This window comes from Cnephaeus nilssonii, assembly GCF_951640355.1.
Source record: "Cnephaeus nilssonii genome assembly, chromosome: 3".
NCBI lineage: Eukaryota > Metazoa > Chordata > Mammalia > Chiroptera > Vespertilionidae > Cnephaeus > Cnephaeus nilssonii.
In genome coordinates this window covers 79,497,179-79,520,080 of record NC_137074.1, presented here as the reverse complement: position 1 = coordinate 79,520,080, position 22,902 = coordinate 79,497,179, and the positions used below count along the sequence as shown (strand labels likewise).

General features: G+C 37.7%; 1 protein-coding gene across 31 annotated transcripts in view; it reads left to right on the top strand.

Moving 5' to 3' along the window:
• Window positions 1-22,902, top strand: part of ABI3BP (ABI family member 3 binding protein) — a 245,497-nt gene that overhangs the window by 133,830 nt on the left and 88,765 nt on the right. For 14 of the 31 annotated variants that reach the window (XM_079766383.1, XM_079766364.1, XM_079766385.1 and 11 more), the window contains 19 exons: window positions 362-421; window positions 2,156-2,227; window positions 3,020-3,094; window positions 6,536-6,577; window positions 7,721-7,768; window positions 8,412-8,492; window positions 8,937-8,984; window positions 10,046-10,108; window positions 10,226-10,300; window positions 11,084-11,134; window positions 12,653-12,712; window positions 13,536-13,661; window positions 13,959-13,991; window positions 14,779-14,865; window positions 16,450-16,509; window positions 16,765-16,848; window positions 20,559-20,618; window positions 21,433-21,516; window positions 22,779-22,838. In XM_079766383.1, the coding sequence (XP_079622509.1) occupies window positions 362-421; window positions 2,156-2,227; window positions 3,020-3,094; window positions 6,536-6,577; window positions 7,721-7,768; window positions 8,412-8,492; window positions 8,937-8,984; window positions 10,046-10,108; window positions 10,226-10,300; window positions 11,084-11,134; window positions 12,653-12,712; window positions 13,536-13,661; window positions 13,959-13,991; window positions 14,779-14,865; window positions 16,450-16,509; window positions 16,765-16,848; window positions 20,559-20,618; window positions 21,433-21,516; window positions 22,779-22,838 (1,269 nt within the window). The remainder of the gene's footprint in view (window positions 1-361; window positions 422-2,155; window positions 2,228-3,019; window positions 3,095-6,535; window positions 6,578-7,720; window positions 7,769-8,411; window positions 8,493-8,936; window positions 8,985-10,045; window positions 10,109-10,225; window positions 10,301-11,083; window positions 11,135-12,652; window positions 12,713-13,535; window positions 13,662-13,958; window positions 13,992-14,778; window positions 14,866-16,449; window positions 16,510-16,764; window positions 16,849-20,558; window positions 20,619-21,432; window positions 21,517-22,778; window positions 22,839-22,902) is intronic. The other 17 variants (XM_079766380.1, XM_079766378.1, XM_079766382.1 and 14 more) reach the window with 13 other exon arrangements.

Genomic DNA, 22,902 nt, shown 5'->3' with positions numbered 1-22,902 from the left:
ATTAAGGAAGTCCTAAACTTTCTATTCTCTAAAGCCCAAATAGTTTATTTGTGTTTCTCCCCAGCTGTATGGTAAATCATCTTTTGAATTCTTAAACTGTACCATGTGTTCTCAAATTCTTCAAAGGTGCTCACTTTGCAGTACATTTAATTGAAGAGTTCTCACAGAGAAAATTAATTCATTTGGCCCAATCAGCACTTATTGAGCACCTGCTGTGAATAAAGCACAGTATTGGGCATTCCAGGGATACAAAGAAACATAAAGCAATTCTTGCACTCAAGAAATTTACAAGTTTGCGCTTACAGCCTGATCCACCCCTGATGAAAATAATTTATGAAAGTTATTTTAAATCTTCTTTCAGCTCCCCTGCAAACTACACCTAAACGACGCCTCAGGCCCAAACCACCAAGAACCAAGCCTGGTAAACAAAAGTCTCTTTAACCTTTCAGGATATTTAATTCCAAATAGATAATATCCATCTGCCTGCCATAAAATCAGTGACATGATTCCACAGATTAAAGTTTCTTTACAAAATCTGAAGTTAACTGAAGATGAAAAATTAATGAAAATGAATAACAAGAGTCAATAATTTCTGATAAACTTTTATTAAAAATTATGTAAGTGATGTTCTTGCATGTGAATTTTGGTATAAACCTAGACACAAGTCTTGCTATCACAACATGATAGAGTGAGATATCTATACTAATAAAAGGGTTATATACTAATTAGACAGGGTCAACCGGACATCTTCCAGATGTCCGACTTCCTTCCAGACAAAGCCACAAGTGGCAGGGGCCAAGGCAGAGGTGGTTAGGGGTGATTAGGCCGGCAGGGGAGCAAGCAGTTAGGGGCGAGATCAGGCCGGCAGGGGAGAGCAGTTAGGGGGCAATCAGGCTGGCAGGGGATGGCAGTTGGGGGCTATCAGGCTGTCAAGGGAGCAGTTAGGCGGCGATCAGTCTGGCAGGGGAGCAATTAGGGGGCAATCTGGCCGGTAGACAGAGGTAGTTAGGGGCGATCAGGCAGGCAGGCAGAAGCTATTAGGGGCAATCATGCAGGCAGGCAGGTGAGCGGTTAGGAGCCAGTGGTACCGGATTGTGAGAAGGATGTCCTGGATTGGAGAGGGTGAAGGCCGGGCTGAGGGACACCCCCCCACACACATGCACGAATTTCGTGCACCGGGCCTCTAGTATAGTATAATTCTTTTTCTTGGTATGCCATCTCTATTTAAGTATTTATAAGGTGACAGTTCTTGGTTTTTGGTGCCTATTATGCTTTCAGTTTTTCACTAGGGCAATGGCTGAGATGGAAAGGACATGTTCCCAGTTTTCCAATTGCTTATGATCTTATAAAGATAATCCTATATAATAAGAGGGGAATATGCTAATTATCCGTTACACCTTGAGACTTAACAACCAACCGTGTAACGACCAACCATGTAATGACCAGATCATGGATCTGCAGGAGGGTGGGGCAGCGAACTACAAGCGGGTGGCGAAAAGCTATAGGAGGGGGCAGGGCAGCAAGCTATGGGGGGGAGGGAGCAGGGGGGTTGGAGGAGTTCCAGGAGGGCGGGGCAGGGGGCAGAGAGCTCCAGGAGGGTGGGGGCGGGTGGCCAGCTGAGACAAGAGGCAGCAAGCTCCTCGCACACGGGTTCGTGCGCAGGGCTACTAGTGTATCATAAACAATGAGAGAACAACATAAGGTCATATAATCTACTTGTGAGACTAATACTCATGTAGAAGGTAGAAAAAGAAAGTAAGAGTTAAGGATGCAAGCCTCAAAATCTGTGTAGGATTTGGGCAAAGGAAAAAGGAGTGGGGAACAAGATTATTTTCAGGCACAGAGTTTGGGTGATGGAGGCAGCTTATCAGCCTGGAGGTGATTTTCTTCATTGTCAAATAATACACTCAGGATCATACTCAAAAACTGGGTTTTGCTTAGTCCATTGTAATATAAGTACAGTGGTTTTGTTATAGTCTATATTATTTTGATTGAGTTTGAAAATTCTTTTCCAAAACTTTTACTCACTGCATACTTTATAATCACTGACTACTAGCTGTGGCAGGATTTTAACAAGTCATTCAGTTCTTCTCTGGAGGACAACTTTTTATTGTCTCTGGGATATCATAATATCTATTTTCCTTTCCATCACCAGAAAGAACCAAAAGTCCTGGAACAACTACTTCTAAACTTTCTAAGAGCCCTGAACCTACATGGACCACACTGGGTAATGATATGTCCTTAGTGGATATGTTACTTCTTGTCACCATGGGAAATCCAGGACCCCAACTTTCATGTAATGTCTCAGTCAGTATTCTAATGGGCTCATTGCAGCAGTACTGAGTATCTCATGTAGTACATCGACTATGGCTTTCATGGTTTTGGATAGCTGGCCCTATAGTAAGTGGATCTGAATGGAACCTTGTACATCATCCTATGCCTTGGAAAGCTATAAAACCACTGCTTCTTTCTCATCTTCTATCCAATCATGGTATCCGAAGTTGGGTCTTACACACAGTTGTTGTTTTTTTCATAATGCCCTCAATTTCAACTTTAGAGTGCATTTGGAAAAATGGCTATTATGGTATTAGAGGAATTTCTTTATGCTGCAGATCATAGCATTATACCTATCAGTAAATATTAATTTTAAAATATGTCTTTTTTTCTGGTGCTTAAAGACTTAGATGTAAATGAGAAATATGAAATAGCACAAAATGATTACACTGATTTTTTTAAAGCATGGATTAAAATGACATTGTCTTTGTGTAGTTATTATGACTACCTAGTAGCAATGCTATTTCTTTAGGTCAAATATAGTCTATAAATGTTTTTTTTTCAAACCAGATGAAAATTTATCACTAAATGCTACTCTGTGACATAACTCTTTTAATGGACTATTTCCATCATCTCAAGATGATGGGCTCATTCTACTTAAAGTATAGGTTTTCCTTTATAGTTTTAGACACTGAAATGTCTAAAAATGGATTTGTTGATTCTTTCTGTTTCTTTATTTTTCCAGCTCCCAGTAAAACACAATTTATTTCTTTGAAACCTAAAATCCCTCTGAGCCCAGAAGTGACACACATCAAACCTGGTAATTACCCTGATTTTTTTTTTTTAATATTCCAAGAGTAGGATTGAAAGGTTGTTTTATGCCACTCTTTGGAGCAAGAACTTCTGATTTGTATTTTGGTGTTTGACACATTTTGCCATGAAATATGCAAAAATGCAATGAAATGCTCTCATTATTACCAGCCCCTCTGATGTTATCACAGCGCTGCTCTGAGCTGTGTGCAGGAGCATTATGTTCATGACCTTCACAGAGAAAACACAGACACAGAATGATGGACATGACTGAGGACTCCCTTGTCTAGGACTATGAAATAGTTTCCAGAACCAACGTTGACTGGAACTCTTAGGACACTGAACAATCGCCTTTCAGCTGGAAAGAGAAGAGTCTTTCCATCCCCTAAGAACTCTGCCTTGCTTCTTAGTTTTCAGGCTAAAAAGTGTGTATCTCCCTGATGCTCCATCACTTCTTTCTCTGCTGGGGCTGATTTCTGAACACTGACTTCTGTTTACTTCTCAGGAGATATTAAGGGTGTTTTGCTGGAGAAAAGAAGGCTCTTTTACAGGGAGGAGTTATTCTGTAAAATCTAAGACAAAGTTAATTCCCTACATAAGGGTTGTGGGACATACTAAAGGACCGAATCTTCATCATTTTCTATCCAGAACATATACAACAGTTTACATGTTGACTTGCATGATTGTATATGTATGGATCTCTGTCACTGCTCATCATTTTCATCTAAATTTTAAGCCCTTAGCTCTGGAAAGAATATATTTCTCACTGTAATGTTCAATGGATTTTTCATTAATTTATGTTTACAAAGCACAGTTATTAAAGCAAGTGATTTTCTGCTTTAGTGAGCAAGCTTTATTTTTTGCAATGAAATGCATAAGGAAGAAAAAGTAACTGCTCAGAAAAAGAATTCTAATGACCTGACCCCCTTTAAAGAGGCAGTGCAGATCTCAGTCTGAAGAAAATTAGGGATTAAGGGAGTGTGACCATGGGTGAGGTCTCCAAGTCAGGACATGGAATGATGCATTCTTACTCAGGGAGGCTATTTGGAGAAAGAGGCATAGCTCATGATACTCAAGAGCCCTACAAGTTTAAAATCAAAGAACACAGACAGCTATATGAGAGAAGGGTTTCATGTACATTTATTTTTAAAGATGCTTGGAGGACTTTAGATTAGGATAGTAACTATTACATTTATGTTATATTAGCATAGAAGACTATTACCAAACAGACTGTATGAGAAACATTACTGTATGTTTGGGTCACCAAATTTAAATGAATATTTTTCCAATCTAATTATTTCTGTTATTACAAATTAAAATTTGAAAACATCAAAAAATGTCTCCAAATGTTAATTATAATTTACACAATGTAATTTACATTATTAACTTCAATGGTTTCTAAAACATTTTCTGACAGGCAGTACATTAATACAAATAAGATTTGGAGGGTGTGCTCTTATTATTCTAAGGTATTTGAGCAGAGACTTCTTAATTTGACATTTCCTTTTAAAGTGTAGGAAATTATTTGGAAGCTTAATGAGTTATGTTCCTTTCATTTCTACCTCCTCATCACTTAAGAATAGCCACATTTTCTCCTCCTAGCAGCAAGTATAGCCACTTCAGAATCTGCACCAAAATGTCTGCCAACTCAAGTTGACATTGAGGCAACACACAACACAGAGTAATGACTGGATGTCTGAAAACTGTTGCTTGTGTTTTAGCTTTGTAAAAAATTTTATTTATTTTTACTTTAGGGCAGGCCACTGTTACAGCTCTGCTGAAAATTCCTGTTTCTAGCCAAGGTTCAGGAGAGCAAATAAACCACCAAAAGCTGTTTGATTGGAGTGACTCATTGCCTTTCCCAGCCCTCTCCTCACTCTCTTTTTTCCCCATTTCACTTTCCATGCAGGCTGCTTTTCCTTTGGTTTCCCTTGGTGGTTAAACTAACAAGTAAAAACCACCATTGGTTTTGGCTTGTTTCATAAGCAGAATCCAGTGATTTCTTGAAAATCCCAGCCATCTACTCTGTCTCTTCTTGTCTACCTCATCCAATTAGAATTGTTTCTTTCACAGTTAATTTTTGACATTCCACTCTTCAACTTTTAACACAAAAAAATGAGAGAGTCTTCCAATTAATTACAGGTGTGGTGGATGGACTTGTACATTGTTCTCATTGCTAGCCACAAATCCATGAGCAAGTTGTATATTTCTTTGTGTTGTGTTAGTGTGGGTGGTGTAGTTATTTGCATGCCACTCAGTTTTTTTTATGGAATATTTCTATATCTTTATCTACAACACCTAAATAGTGTCAATAGAGGAACTCATCAGAAATGTATTTGTTTCTCATAAACATTGACTCTTTTTATATAGAGGTGAATTGGAAGCTGAATTGATAAAAATACATACCTATGTGGTCTGCGCCTGTCAGGAATTTAAAAAAATGCAGATTTTTCTTTACAAAATTTAAAAGACAGTATTCTTTAATCTTTGTAAAAATGCTGTGAGCAGCAAATTTTACTTACTTTTTCACTCTTTTAGAAGGCACTTTTGTAGAAATTAAAACATGAATCACAACCTCGAAGTTTCAGAAGAATTTTTGTTGTTTGCTATTTTCAGATGTGGATACTTTTAAAATATTTATTATATTTAATGTATTGGTGCTTACTATTTTTTTCCTTTTCTTCTGTAGAATCTGAAATATCGAGGCCCTTCTCTCTCTCTCTCTATCTCTCTATCTATCTATCTATCTCTGCCAATTTGACTGACATTGAGGATTTGTTATCTGATAGAATATTTAAATGATATTGTTATTCAATTTTTTCAGCATTTCAATGAAATCTGAGACTGCCTTTTGACTTTTGCTGATTTACTAACCAAAATGGACTAAATTTTATAAGTAAATCAATTTGTTCACCAGCAATAATGCTAATAAACATGGAGAACATCATATGAGCACTTTGGGTTCTTTTTAGACCATATGTTCAATTTTTATTTTTTATAAAATAATATCAGATCCAGCCAGGCTAAAAATCATCCAAAATGAACAGAACTCAGACACAGGTACAGGTCTACGGAGTCTGTTCCTTCTTCCTTGGATGAACCCACTGTCCTGCATAGGAGCACATGGCCCGTGGACAAGAGCGCCACACAACCTTTCAGAGCTGCCTGACCTCCCTTCAATGGAGTATCTCCTCAAGCACTAGAAACGGTTTTCAGAATATTGTGTAGTAAATCCAATAGCTAAAAAGCTACCAAAAAATACAGAAATCTCAATTCTTACTTGTATTGTGGTTTGCAGAGAGGATGTGGGTGTTGAGCTTTTCGGTTGTTAAGCCAGGAGAACCTGATTGCTCATCAATGAGAGAATACGTTTTCTACTAAAGGACATTTAGTTTCTGTCTTAGATGGTGCTCTTCAGCATTGCCTTTGATAATACTTGCTTTTATTGCAGCCCCGGAACCTCTGACTCCAACACCATCACAGTCAACAATAGGTAATGAAGTTTCTGTTAGTTAGTGAAAAAGAATTATCTCTTTTTTACACCCTCTATCTTCAACTTTGTCCTTAACTCTGGCTTTTTAAAAATTTATTTTGCCATGGCTGGTGTGGCTCAGTTGGTTGGGCATCATCCCATGAACCAAGAGGTAAAGAGATCACTGGTTCAATTACCGGCCCAAATTGTAGGCTTGATCCCTGATAAGGGGACAGGCAGCCTCACATCAATGTTTCTCTCTCTCTCTCTCTCTCTCTCTCTCTCTCTCTCTCTCTCTCTCTCTCTCTCTTTTCTCTCTCTCTCTCTCTCCCTTACTTCTCTCTAAAAATTAATAAAAAATATCTTTTAAAAAGAGATTTAAAAAATAAAAAAAATATTTCTTCATTGTTTTTTAGCTCTTTCTTTCAGCCATTTTTGCCAGAAGATAAACTTTCTGCCTATGCTCAACAAAGTAGAGGTTCTGAGATAGCATGAAAGCCATACTGATTTTGACTTGACACATTCTTTTCATTTTTATTTTACATGCTTTATTGTCCTTCCTTATATCCGAGGAATGTGTCCTGAGCTGCTTTTAACCTGGTGAGGACCATGGCTTTCCTAGGACATGTTTTGCATTCACATTTGGAGGTGTTTTTCTTCCTTTCGAAACTCCAACATTTGCAGATTTTCTTGAAAGACATTATGGTCTTTCCAGATCTAAATATCCTGATATGTCACTAGGAAATTCATTAAAAGAGAGAAATATAAAAACTAACCCTAATGTTATAGCTTCTTTTTCTCCAAGAGAGCAAACACTGTGTTCTGCTGGTGCCATCTTAGCCAATTATCCATATTTTCCTTCATAACACGAACTGTTGGTTACTCTATTGCATTCACATATTCCAAATAAGAACCGTACCTTTTTCTTTCCAGTTCTCTTTCCAAACTTAACTGACTGGCTATATTTTCGTTCATTTTGTCTAAAAGCACAGGGATCAATTTAAATAAAAAAGGGAATTTTTATGTGGCTAAAATTTTCATCATGTATATTTGTTCAACTTAGTAATTAAAATTTAAACATTTTTCATATTTATTTCACATTAATATTTCATGTTAATCATTTTTCCTTTGATCTTGATTCTTTTTTGATGATGTTTCATGCAGCCTTAGAACTTGGAACACTGGAAACCAAACCTTCAACAACAACATTAGGTAATGCAGTTATTGAGTGACCTCTTTTCCTGACTGCTGGTATCTTAATTAACAGGCTCGTATTAATGGATTAATCCATTAATATTCATTTTTATGTGTGTTTTCTATTCTTACTCCCAGAGAAACATTTTTAATCTATAGTTTTATCAACTGTATCTCAATTTTAAAATATACCTTCCCTGAAATAATTTCTGAATTCAAAATACATCTTGCTGATTTGCAGATATTTTTAATGCTAAGTGCAAAACTTTTTCTTTGACTCTTAGGCCAAAGAAATTTTAATTTTTATCCCTAGTGGCTTTTTAAACATAACTTTTCTCATGTTCCTATTGAACAAGCACTTTCAAAATTTTTATGAGACTGTTTTCTCTAAGCTACACAGAGTTTTGGGTTTTCCATCTCAAAATGGATGAATAGGGGATCTCTTGAACAGTGATTGTTTATAAATCTTTGTCCAAAATATAATTGAAGATTCACTTAACTGGCCCAAAAAATGTAACTGAAGATTCACTTATTATTTAATGATAGAAAGGTGCAAAACAGAAGTGTACATATCCACAATAAATCAAAGAGTTTAAATGTGCTTCTAAGGTATATGTAAAATTGTTTGTCCTGTATTAACTAGCTAATTTTCTTTCTTCAGCTCCACCAAAGACCAAACGACCAGGTCGTCGCCCCCGCCCTAAAACCACACGTAGTCCAGATGTGCCCAAGTCCAAACCCGGTAAATGTGATGTTGAGGGTTTCAATTAACACAGAAAGTGGAATATGATAGCTTCTGATATAGTAGCTACCTCCTACCTAAGTTGATGGACTTTAGGAACCACTATAGTTGATGTTTATATTTAAGTATCTATACTAACCTTCCATATTCATGTTACATGAATATACATATTTATATTTTCATTTACAGTTACACACAGCAGTAAGCTGACTCACTAAGTGTATTATTAAAGTAGAGCACCCTAACATGTTATGGAGGATGCATATTCATGGCAGATGAGCTGTGGCAAAGCAATAGGGAAAAGAGGAGGGAAAGGGGGAAATAAAAGGTAGAATCGCATCCAAAATGAGCACACAGGTTAAGTAAAGATTGAGGAGTAATGTTTCCTTCCTCAGGATGCTGCTTCTTGATGTAATTATGCTTTTTGATCTTTCACTTCTATAGCGCTGCAACCTGCTACGGTACAACCGGAGCTCTGGGTGCCCACAGTCGGTAATTCTGCTCTCCCCAACTGCTCTCACGTTGTCACTTTTGCTTTTCCTACTTTCCACCCAGGCATGACTGCATTTCTGCCAGATCACCACAGTTTCATTCCATGCGTCCCCTCCGTTTCCTATCTGGGTCTGAAGAACCTGAAGATAGGAGACTTCTAGAAGGATCCTGTGTGCTTGTTTAAGGAAGCTCTGTGGCCTTACACAACTTCCTGGTTTTTCACTAACCCTCTGTCTTTCCATCCCACGTGTCCTTGTGTTGAAAAGACCATCTACCCTCCCAGACAGAGGCTTCTGTGCTCATCCTGAACTTGACAAATGGCAACATTTCATTTCAGTGCCCTCATTATCATTTCATTGATTTACTCATTCAACTTGTATGACATTCTTTCTTCTTAAAAGCTGCATGAAATAATGGCTTCTTCAGCTTTTTTGTTTCTTTGAAGAAAAATTTTGAGTATGTTTTGATAACTAGAAGGACACATACTATCCTTGGTCTAGGATCTAATATAAAAATAGGATGGTCTCTAACTTGAGAACATTAGATGTCCCAAGCTGGTTTTATTGTTTTTAGTACTAATGCTGTTGATGATCATTAGTTCATTGTAAGTTATCATCATTCACAATAAATCTGTTGCTACTTTAGAAAATTCCAGAAATCAGTAGCCATGTAACATTGTATATAATTTCAAGTGTTAAAGATTATTTCTCAGGTTCCCCTACTAAGCAAGTTTCAAATTTCTACCATATTATTTTTATACTGAAAAAAATCAATTAAGAAACAGAACTATTATACTTATCATGTTTGAAATTACTTATGTAGAAAAGAAGTCTTATTACAGTTCTCATTATTTTTGCTCAAAGACACATTTTAGCATTTCCTGAAGAGTTTTTTCTTTTGGACGTATTTCCCATTCTTTCCACAACCTAGGAGCTAATTTTGCTGTATGCTCACTGAAATTATATGGTAATTTGTCCTTAAATATGCTCAAGCATATGTGTCCTTAATTTTGACAGTTACAGCCATGACCATTTCGCTAATTTTAATGCCTTTTTCTTTAGCATCAAAACCATCCAAAAGACCTAAAACCACACACAGACCAGACGTACCTCAAACCCAGCCTGGTAACCACTACTTTCAGTGCCTTGATTTATAACTAGGAAAAATTTGTGTAAGTAACATTAATCTTGACATTCACAGCTCTCCCGTGACACTAATTATAGCACCTTTTTTTCCTTCAGATTCAAAACCACCAAAGCAATTACTTCCTAAACCCCAAACCACAGCAAAGCCAGATATGCCATCAACTAAATCCGGTAAACACAAATTCCAGTGCTTTAGTTTAAGAAGCTCTTTCTTTGGGAATGTTGCTGAAAATGTTTACAGTTTGTTATATCACATAAAACATAGAAACCCGCGTACCATGATTTTGTTCCTTGTTGTCTCAAAGTAGTCACACTAATGTTTTAGGTGTTAAATGAACAAATCAATGTGTGGAAAATTAGTATATTTTACAACTGATACTGACAGATACTGTTTTCTTAACACATTAAGCACCAAGCCTGTTTTGCCTTCCTTTCCATTTCAGTCACCGGTGACTGACATGGCGCTTAACATGTTAAGGAATTTTTAGGCGTTGTTTTCTGAATGTGGGTTTGTTACGAATGGAAGCCTGGTTTTCTGTATCTGGACCATTTCTGAAAGCGCTGTGAGCAGCCACTGCCAGGCAGCAGTCGGGAGGCTGGCACTGCGTTCTTCCTTTACGGGCACATAATCAGAGCTTGGCCTCCTCTCAAATACCTTATTGACATTTTAAACAGTAACTATTTACTAAGCGATTTCCTACCAAATAAGGAGATATTTATATAACAGTTCTGAAAATTCAACTGTTTTGCAATTGAAAATTTCTCCTAAGATTCCCATTAGTATAAAATTCTAACTTACTAAGAACATCTCTCATTAAGCCTATCAAGAAGACAATTTATATCACTTTTGAATTTATATCAGGTTCTCTAGCCTCTGAAATAAGCATCAGTGATCACCTACAAGTTTAGACTTACTGCTTTTATTATTTTTATCTGTGTGTTTTTGTGATGCAGGCTTTGAGCCTGTTGTTACATCGGAGGCCGGAGCTCCCTCCATAACCTTAGGTAATGATGGATGACTTCCTTCTTGGTCAGTGTTTCTCCGAGCTTGCTGAATCTGAATCTCGTGTAAACGGTTATTCACCATCCTTTTCATTCATTTCCAACGTTGTTAGGGACCTTTTTAACATTGCGAGGCCATCTGGCATCTGCTGCTCAGCTTACAACCCCTGAATGTTACTCTTCCTTGGGTCACCTTCGGAGGCATTCACATTGCTTCCAGCACTTGATGCTGTCAGGAGTCACAGGGGCTCTCTCCATCCATCCTTTAAACCAGGAAATTGTTGAGATCTCTGTTTTTATGTGTATAATTTATAAATGTGGGAGGGGATCAATGAAAAAGCTGGTTGGGGCTTGACGCAATACATAATTATTTCCTTCTCGACAAATCTCTTGCCTCCTTGATTCCATACTATTCAAACACAACTTGAATGAATGTCCATTTTCTGTTGAAAAATTCAGCTTGTGATGCTGAATTCCAAACAAAATAAGGATTCCCCTTTTTTGTTTGAAGGCAGTCAGTTTTGAATATGGTTTTCATCCTGTTGTTCTCGCTTTCTCCCTCTCTTCTGTCTGCCATGTTTCCATTCGTTCAGAAAATGTTCTCAGATGTGGCTTAACCCAACTCAGTGCTATGTGCCTTGAACAGTCAATAAAAAGCAATCTTCATATAATTGCTTACGGGGTTTTTAGTGATAAAAATGTTTTAATGTTCCATTTAATCTTCTGAATTTAATGAAAAATATAGACTAATTTAAAACTAGAGAGTTAATAAATCTTAATTTTATATCTATGTATAATTTAATCATTATAGAATTTAAAATTAGAGAGTTACTAAATCTTCATCTCTATGCATAATGTAATCATTACAGAATTCTAGGTATTCTGTTTATCCAGACAAAAAATTGAAGTATTGCTTTTCAGAGTTTTTTCTTAATCATCTCTGTTTCTCACTTGAATAATTATCTCCTAATTATCCATTTGAAATAAATGAATAAATAAGAAACAGTAAGAAAGTGTATCACATTTATTCTGGAGAAAGGCAAAAGTTTATCTTTTGTATAACTGCCACAGATCTCCGATAAACAGACTGACTAAGATTTTTAAAAATTCTCCTCACTACCAATGTTCCTCAAAACATATATTAATAATGATGGTAAAAGGGTTTCAGATACAAACAGAGGTTTTTATAATAAATTTTCAGAGTAATTTAAAATTAAATAGATATCAGACAACTAATTATCTGATTGGGGGCGGGGGGCAAGTTTCCAGTATAGTTGGAATCAGATAATTAAACACAGGGAAAAAAGAAAGCTTTTCATTGGCCTCATAAGTGCAAAGAGTATGACTATCTTGTGAGATAAATGGATACCAGAGTACTGTCAGTTATTAGAGAACAAATACTATTTTTCCAGAGTTCAGCACTGCTTTTTAAACATTACAGAGCTAAGAAGATTTATTTTCAAGGTAAATTTTTCCCTATGTTTCTTAATCTCCATTGCTCATTGTATTGCTTTTGGTCAGTTCCTGCCACAGACATTGAACCTGAAACTCTGAGAACTGAGGCTCCCTGGACAACATTAGGTAATGACCTTCTACGTCTTAAATAAGTGCATTTTCTGCTCATTGTCTAGCCTATTCCATTACTGTGTTGGTCAGGGGCTTTTCTCTTTCCTACGATTTTTCTCATCATCCTCTCTTGTCATTCCACTTAGATCTTTCACTTTGTATTGAAGATGTCTAAAACAAGTTACTTGGTTAGAATATAAGCCTGTTTGCAGCTAATGCAAAGCATCTATCTCCCATTCTATCCAGCTTTACTAATACTTTACAGAGCCTGTGAGTCTGCTCAGTGTTCGGTGACTAAGCTAAATTTCAAATACAATTCTGCCCCATAAACATCATTTATAACTCTGTGTACATCAACAGAAAGTTGTTTTAAAATATGCAGGGCACCTTTTTTGTCTACCAAGGATTTTAAGTAATGAAATGTGCTTTTCCCAATCATGTTTCATGGGATGTATGCCTAACTGAAGTAGTATCTAAGTAAAGTCCCCCAGAAGCTGGTGAGCCGGGGTCCCTCTCTAACCTGACAAGTACATGCTGCGCTCTGACGTCCCGTCGTCAGGGTCATCGCTGAAAATCTGACCCCAACAATAACAATAATGCTTTCAGGTTATTCAAATAATGTTATACAGAGTTTTTCAAAATAAATGTTAGGAGACACCCCCCCCCCCAAAAAAAAAGTATGTTTTGCATATGGATGACAGAGAAATTTTTTGAAATAAAGAGGAAATTTTCTCAAGACTCAAGGAAATCTAGCAAAATTTTAGAAAACCTAGAGCCATGTATAAATCCTTTTTTAGTTTCTGGAGTTATTTGATATTGACCGGTTTCCTTTCTTCAGCTCCAAAAACATCAACACAACCAAGAACACGTCCTCGGCGTCCCAAACCTTCAAAACGTCCAAAACTTCCAAAACATCCCAAACATGAAACCACGCCGAGCCCAGAGGCACCTGCGACCGCACTAGGTAAATATATGGCTCCGGGTGCCTGTGGGGCCTCCCTGGATGTGGTACTGGGGTGGCCGTTTAAATTGCCACCTAATTACCTCTGTGACCCTTAAGGGTGAAGGCCTAGCCAGTACCTGTGACTCCCTGACAGGCTTGGTATCTTCTTGGTGCCTGTGTATTTACTTACTTCTCTGACCACTGAGTTACATTTTTCTCTGTGATTCTGACCAAGTTCATTTTCAAGAGAACTTGACAACTCTTCTCCAGTGTTTAACGTTTCTTTTTAAAAGTACTTTTGATCATTTCTTGCTACAGGCATTGAACCTGTCACTCCTGGGACATCTTTAGGTAACGATTCTTTATGTCCTTCAGCAAGAGCCTTTTCATATTCATTGTCAAACTTATAGACGATGACATCAAAATGGGTCATCCTGTTACAGTATTCATCTTAAAATCTAAACAGCTTTCTTTCTAACAGAAATGGGCATGGACTTAATTCAGGACAGATGTCTTCTCCATATCCCAGCTTGAAATTGCATCTCTGTTTAAATAGTACTGTTTGTTAGAGCTGAGGTCCAAATGTGATTATCTATATATCCTATATCCCTTATTGAGACCACCAGTACAGTATCAATTGTAATACCATGAAGTTTCTCTAAGTATCTCACTTTCTACATTCAAGTTCTACATAACTTTTTTTTTTACTTTGTTGATGTTTCAGCAAATTTTGTATACTATAGTCTAGTAAATTACCAAGTGGAAAATTTGTCCAAGCCTAATCACTTTAAATTATTATAAGTGAATATAGGGTGGTTTGAACTCTCACACCATCATAGTTTAGCAGTGATTTGTAATCAGTTTTGGATTAAGAGCATTTCAAGAAAATGAGAGTTTGTCATCTTTATTTTTTAAACATGATTATAATATAATTTTTAATCTCTGGAGAACTCTTAATTATAAATGAAAACCTATTAATATACTAAAGGAGAAAATTTCAAACCAAAGTAAAAGTTTTCTCCACTCCACTTAAAGAAATTCTGACAAGTTTTAGAAAGCTTAGAGCCACGTTATATCATCCTATTCAGAGCTTATGGAGCCATCAGCACTATATTAATATGAATTTTTCTTCCTTCAGCTCCAACAACAACAAAGAGACCCCGTCGTCCACATCCCAAACCTAAAAAAACCACACCCCATCCAGAAGTACCTCAGATTCCACTGGGTAAATATATGGTTTCTCATTTAAGGAATCCCAGCAGTCCACCCAAGTTGGAACCCTAAATTCTATGCACTAATTGGTACATGTCCAAATATCTATTAGGAGTAAAAGCTACTGGTTAGGCCGAAACCGGTTTGGCTCAGTGGATAGAGCGTCGGCCTGCGGACTGAAAGGTCCCGGGTTCGATTCCGGTCAAGGGCATGTACCTTGGTTGCGGGCACATCCCCAGTAGGGGTTGTGCAGGAGACAGCTGATCGATGTATCTCTCTCATCGATGTTTCTAACTCTCTATCTCTCTCCCTTCCTCTCTGTAAAAAATCAATAAAATATATTTTTTAAAAAAAGCTACTGGTTAGGAGGACATGACCTGAGTACCCCATGCCTCCTGTGTGGGAATCTTCTCCATCAATGTACCTTTTGCTATTGGAGTCCATTCATGTTAAAGTTTGCTCAGTAAAGTATGAGCCTATACAATCAATTCAACTACTTTCATTAATCCCTTCTAAACCCCCATAACCATATTAGCAACTGTGAGCTACATCAGAAGTAGGAAGTATGTTTTATTTCCCCAGTCAGTTTGTACTATAGTTGTAAACAAAAGCTGTTCCTGCATAAACCAGTAGAAAATAACATAAGGCAGCATGTTTATGTGAATGTAAACTTCTCAAATGGTGCAATTACTGTATGCTAGGAGTGTGATAAGTATTTGGAACAGAAAAAATCCAGGATAATTAGAAAGAAATCAATACAGAATTTGGACTAATGGAAGACAAGCAGGGGATGTGTTGAAGCTGGCATACCAAACAGAGGATGACTTGTTGATGCCCTCCTGTTAAATAGGCTCATGGGATGAATTAAGGGGGAGTCTGGCCCTAGCCAGTTTGACTCAGTGGATAGAGCTTTCGCCTGCGGACTGAAGGGTCCTGGGTTTGATTCCAGTCAAGAGCACATGCCCAGGTTGTGGGCTCTATCCCCAGTAGGGGGCATGCAGGAGGCAGCCAATCAATGATTCTCTTTCATCATTGATGTTTCTATCTCTCTCTTCCTCCCCTTTCCTCTCTGAAATCAATTTTATTATATATATATATATATATATATATATATATATATATATATATACACACACACACACACACACACACACACACACACACATATATATGTAAAGGGAGTCTGGGATATCTACTCTAGAGCTTAAATTCGATCCAATGGGCTTTTGTTAGAACTGAAGATGCCTGGCTTAATATGATACCACAAACTGAGAGGTTGTTCCTCATCTTAATTATATTACGTGCCATTGTTTTCACTACGATTAGTCTCTTAGTGAGTATAGTCTCAGCTTCCTTTAGGGCTCTCTGTTGTATGTGTGGTAGATAGACTCCAGGGTAACCCCCTACTCCCCACCCCACTTCATCTCCCACCCCCATAGTTCCTGCCTCTTGGTGTTAAAGCTTTTGTGTAATCCATCTTTTCCCTCCCCCCCTTCCCCTTCCCATAGAAGCATTATTTTTACTGGCAAGATGAATTTTCTGACACTTCATTAATTCACAAAAAATCTCTTTGGTTTCTCTTATTGTTTTTGATCAGTTCCTGCCACAATCTTTGAACCAGGTATTCCTAGAACCGAGGCTCCTGGAACAACACTAGGTAATGACACATTATGTTCACCAGCATCTGCTTTTCCTGCTCATTTCAACCCATTTCATCACCCTCCCAACCATGGATCTTCCTGCTTCACAGGACTTCTGTGTCATCCTCCATTGTCATTCAATTACTTCTTAATATTCTGAAGAGTATTAAAACAACTCATTTGTTTTAAGGAGGCCAACTATAACAAGCATAATCCTATTTACAAATTCTGGAACAAAAACACTCTATTAACCAGAGATTTTCTTCCTTTAGCTCCCAAAATGCCTGAACGAACTCGCCGTCCACGTCCCAAACCTAAAACCACACCAAGTCCTGAAGCTCCTCAGACCGAACTAGGTAAATGTGTAGATCCTGGATAAGGAGTCCTGGCAGCCCATCCCCGTGGGGCCCAGAGAAAGGGAAGGGACCAGTCCGGGTCAGCAGCTGCTTCCACTCCACAGTAGGCTTGAGAACACGGTTGGAGAGGTCTTAGGTGGTAGCCAGATTCCCTATACATTGTGAATCTGAATCTTCTAAATGTCTATTTGACTTCTTATTTGATTCTATTCATCCTTTAAATATTGAGATTGTATCATGGACTGAAACAACTACAGAACAACTTATGTTTGGGCAAATTGGAAGTTATTTCTTGGTAACTATAAAGGTTGTGTAAATCATAGTAAGGATCACCTGGCCAGTGTGGGTCAGTGGATGAGCATCAATCAGGAAACCAAGAAGCCACTGGTTTGATTCCCAGTCGGAGCACATGCCTGGGTTGGGGGCTCAATTCCCCAGGGGTGTGCAGGAGGCATCTAATCGATGATGTTTCTCTCTCATCTATGTTTCTAACTCTCTATCCCTCTTCCTCTCTCTCTAAAATAAAAAAAAAAATCAATAAAAACAACATTTTTAAAAAGTCATAGTAAGGATCTTGGGCCAGAGTTAGCAAACATTTTTTTCGAAAGGCTAGATAGTAAATACTTGGGAGCTTTGGGAGCCATATAGTCTTTGTTGCCTATTTTTTTCTTTTTTTCCCACAACGTAAAATAGGGTAGAAAAATAATTTTTTGCTCTCATGGGCTGTTTGAAAACAAGCCATGGACAAGATTTGGTGTAGGAGGCATAGTTTTGGGGGGAAGCGGATGAAGAAGTACAGAAAGGAAGGACATGTGTAGAAGCCAGTGAGAGGAGGCAAAGGCTTCTAAGTATTGATTGGAGCATTTCATTGAGATTGCAGCAGATAAATGAGCCCATTGGGCCAGTTGAAAAGGAATTTTGAATGTTGGCTTTGGGAGTTTGGATTTCATAAGAATCATCAGTATCCTTCTATGGTCCAGCTTCCCCTAAGCACTGGACAGAAGGATAGATACTCTGCTACCTCAGACTGAATGGATGCCCCTTATGCTGCTCTCTTAAGTATCCTGGTGGTCTCTTTCAAAGATGAGTTTTCAGCAAGATACGTATGGTCTACTTTGGTGCATTACTTAGACTAGGATCATCAAAGTGAGTGAGAATCTTCAGGGGCACTTCATGGGGATAGTTATCTGAGTACAAAGATGGTCTCAGAGTGACACATTGGTACCTGAGTGCAGAGATGCCATATCCCTCAGCTCAGAGGGTTGGTAGTGTTTGCTTTGTACTCTAGACACATGATTACTTTGGTACAATTCTTTTTGAAGTGAATGTTCTGAGATTATATAAATGTTTACCATTTCATTGTTTTATTGTTATTCTTTTTGGTCAGCTCCTACTCTAGTCCTTGAACCATTTACTCCTATAAAAGAGGCTCCAGGGACAGCATTTGGTAATGCCACTTTCTGACCTTCAGCAAGTGCTTTCTTTGCTCATTGTCAAACCTGTTCCACTTTGTTGCCATTCAACTAAATTCTTCAACTTATGAGCTGAACAAGTTACCTCTTGTTCTTAAGAGAGCCATGCCTAAATCTACTTTGGGATAGCTTCTTGCCCTGTACAGTACTTTAACATTTTTTCATGCCACCTTACATTTTTAGATTAACCAGAGTGCTCTGTTAAGGTAAATTACATATATGCCTGATCTTGGTCTATGCTAACAAGGATTAGGAAAGTTTCATTATACATTCTTTGTACATATACCTTTTTATCTGCCTGTTTTTTTTTATTGTTTTGTTAACATTTGGGTAGTATGTTTTTAGTGAATTGTATAACAGATAATGTGATCAAGGCTGATAAGTTTAAATGGCAAGTTCCATCCTTATGGTTCATCTGACTCTCCCTTACTCTCCACCATAATTTAGAAATGATTCTTGCCCTAGCTGGTTTGGCTCAGTGGATAGAGCATTGGCCTGCACCCTGAAGACTCCTAGGTTCTATTCTGGTCAAGGGCACATGCCCAGGTTGCGGGCTCGATCCCCAGTAAGGGGCGTGCAAGAGACAGCCAATCAATAATTCTCATCATTGATGTTTCTATCCCTCACCCTTCCTCTCTGAAACCAATAAAAATACATATTTTTTTAAAAAGAAATTATTCTTAACATTTTAAATGTAGTCAGGGAACTTTAAGATAATGTGAAAAATACCAATCTGATTCCCTGAACTTCATTTTTATGTCAATTTTGCACACACCCATCTTTAATAACAAAAGAAGATACAGTAACATAGTAGGAGAATTTTTTTTATACTAGAAAGATCCATTTCCTGAAACTCAAGAAAATCTATCAAGGTTCGGAAAACTTCAAGATTTTTTTTACAACCATAAACTTTAAAGTAACTGAACATTATATTTTTTCACGTCCCAAAACTTCCCAATGGACATGTCATTCACAGCACAAACTTAAGACCACTCCATGTCCAGATGCACCTGAAGCTACACCAGATAAAATCAGGGTCTTGGTTTAAAGAGCCTAGGAGCCAGTCACTGATGGAGAATGTAAACTCAGATACCCCCTGGAGAGGGAATCATGAAGTCCTTCCTCCTTCAGGGTTGGCAAGGAGTTTATGTTTGGAAGAGACATAGTCTTCCCTCTAAGTCTGAGTAATAGAGACACATTTTACTTCTCAGTCTGAAGGCTAATTGAGCAGAAAAACTTTTCCTGCATGAAAAGCCCAGAGAATGAGAAGAAGGCAGGGTGTTTGCACAAATTCAAGATTTTTCTTGGACACATAAACATTAAGTGTTAGATACATCATATAAAGTCTTGAAGAAATGAAAATCCATTTGGGCTTCCGTAGAGTAGGGATAGAGTTTGGACCTTGATGTCACATCGGAATTTACACAAATGCAAAGGTGAGAGAGAACAAAGATGAAAAGAATAGGGTATGTGTAGAGGCCAACAGTGGGGGAAGAGATCTTGCTTCTTCTATCAGCCAGGGTATTTTTGTTGGTGATTCTGCATTTGGATGACACCGTGAAAGTTGGAGGAGGCTGATGTTGTTCTCATGGGCATCAGACATGTCTTCTTTCCTCACTGAATTGCGTTGTCCCTGTATGAGAAGTAACGGGTGCTGAACAGTGACCAAAAGTGATGACTAGCTCCCGAGATGAAAATGTTGAGAACTATAGTTTGGCCAAATCAGGACAAAGGAAGTGATTTCTCTTTGTATTCGTTTGCTAAAGCACCGTAGCAAAACACTACAGACTGGGTGGCTTAAACAACAGAAATCTGTTTCTTACAACTCTGCAGCCTAGATTGCTAAGATCAAGGTGTCAGCAGGTTTGATTTCTCCTAAGGTCTCTCCCCTTGGCTTGCAGATGACCACCATCTTGCTATGTCCTTGCATGGTCTTTTCTCTCCCTTTGTCCTTGCACAAATTCTCTTCATCTCTCTCCCTCTTCTTATAAGTACTTTAGTCCTATTGGGTTGGGGTCTCACCCACCAATTACCATTAATTGCTTTTTTAAAGGCCCCATCTCCAAATACAGTCACATTGGGAGTTAAGGCTTCATGTGAATCTTAGGAAGACATAATTCAGTCCATAACTACCTTCATCCAGAATTTTTTAAAATTATTTTAAAAGTGATAGGACACTGGCAAATTCATTTTGAAGTAATGTAGCTCTTGAAACCTTTTTTATTTCTATTACTTCAGTTCCTATTACAGACCTCGGACCTGTTACTTTTACAACTGAGACCTCTGGGACAACATTAGGTAATGCCTCTGCCATTCGCCTAGTGCTTTTGCTGTTCATCGTACAGTCCACTCATTCTCCATTCCCATAGCACTCCTTGTTCATGAGACAGCCTGCATCCTCCTCCATTGCCATTCAAGCACTTCCTTCATCTGAAGAATGCTGAAGCCTCTTAAAAACAAGTTTCCTGTTGTTTTTACGAGAGCAGGCATGAGCTTAGTCCAAATCATGAACCTGTCATGTGGTGCCTTTGAAACTCATGTTATCTTGTGCTTCTCTGAACAGTGTTCTGTGTTAAAGCTGAGTTTAAAACAAATTTGGATCTATTTCTTAACTAGGCTGATTTTCAATAATAGCTACTCCAATGTTCCCTTGGGCATCTAAGTTTCTAGATTTTGTTTAAAACTATTTGCATGTTATTTGTTTTTTCTTTCTTGGTACTTGAAGTACTGATGTATTTTGTTACTAATTTGACAAATAAGGAATTGCCCAAATCTGAAATTTTAAATTACACACCTCTTCCTCAGTATGACCCTAACTTCCCCTCCTCTTGAATCAGAGTTGAGCACTCCTTCTCAATCATTTTTTCCCAGTGAGAAAATACTCTGAGTATCTGATTATAAGTGCTAATTTTCATGACTTGAATGTGTGATGAGGTTGCCCCCAAAGTACCCTCAATGACAATAAGAAGACACATTGGTATAAAATGAGTAAAAATTTTAAACTACAGACAACTTCCTGCAAGTTTAGGAAATCTAACAGGTTTTGGAAAAACCTCCCCTTCGTGTCAAAAGCCATTAGACCTAGAGTAACACAAGTCTTTTCTTTCTTCAGCTACCAAAGCATCAAAAAGACCCCATCGTCCACATCTCAGGCCTAAAACTACACTGAGCCCTCAAGTACCTCAGACCAAACCTGGTAAATGTGTGATTCCTTGATTTAAGGATGAGCCCTAGTAGCCTAGTGAGGATGCAAAGCAGTCCCAAGCTCTAATTTTCTCTAAGTGTGAGGTCATGAGGCAGAGTCAATAATGTCTCCTTCTCCCAAGTGTTAAGGAGAATATGACTGTGTGAAATAACATGTGAAAATATTCTTTGATATGCATTTAGTATATTTCTTACTATCAAATTTTATTCAAATCTTAAACTTCTTTAGCAAGCCAATATATTCCGTTCAAGTAAATAAACAAATTGTAGGCCCCTTTTATATACCTGGACTGATATTGGCAATCGTGGGTGATTTGTCAGCTGTAGGAGACCTATTTTATTTCTAAAACAGTGAAGTTGAATACAAGTTTGCATGATACAAACACTAGATATTGATCTTGCAAAAGAAAAGATCAAGGTGAATTGGACCTTGAACCCACTACAGGATTTGAATGAATGGAGGGAAAAGTGAACCAAAAGAAGGACTGGACATACACTAGTAGGTAGGGTAGGGGTTGGGTCAGCCCTGAGAGTGATCTCGTCTGCCTGACACAGACTCTCTTACTTCAAAATAATCAAAACATGGCTGTTGACGACCCTGCATTTGGAAGGGTCCATATAGACAGAGTTGAAAGAGGATTTTGAGGACCTGAATCATGAGCTTTGACTTCATACAGAGATATCAATTGTCTCTCACCTTTTTCTGGGCTTAGGCCATCTGGCTGAGTATACAGACTGAGTGACTATCTTTATTCTGATCTCCTATGTACCATGGTTTGGACAGGGAACTCAGATTATTTCCATAGATGAGTTCGTGGCAAGATCAACATAGTCCACTTCAATGATTAATTTTTATATCTATTTCAAACTTACAAACTACTTATTTATCCATGTGGACTTAAACATTGTGAGTATTCATGTTCAGCTTCCATAGAAGTACAAGTTGATCATATTTTTTAATAGACAGTTTCTTTTCTGTGTATATATTTGAAAATGCATGTAGGGTTTTCTGTACCCAGGAGAATTTCATGTTGACTGCTTTAAGATACTAAGCTAGTTCAAAGGCTAATCCTAAACCTGGCTGTGAATATAATTTGGCCAAATCTTCAAAAAAAAAAAAAAATCTACTCTTTTTCTCAGTTATTTTTTTTGTTTCTATAAAAGTATTATATACAAGTAAGATTGTTTCAATGTGAATGTTCTAATTTTTCACATATTTTAGAATCTCTTTGGTTAACTGTGTTTTTTGGTCAGTTTCTGCTACAGTCCTGGAACCTGTCACTTTTATACCAGAGGCCACAGGAACAACATTTGGTAATGATACCCTCTGTTTTCAATAAGACTTTTCCTGATTATTGTAAAATCCAGAGTTTCATCT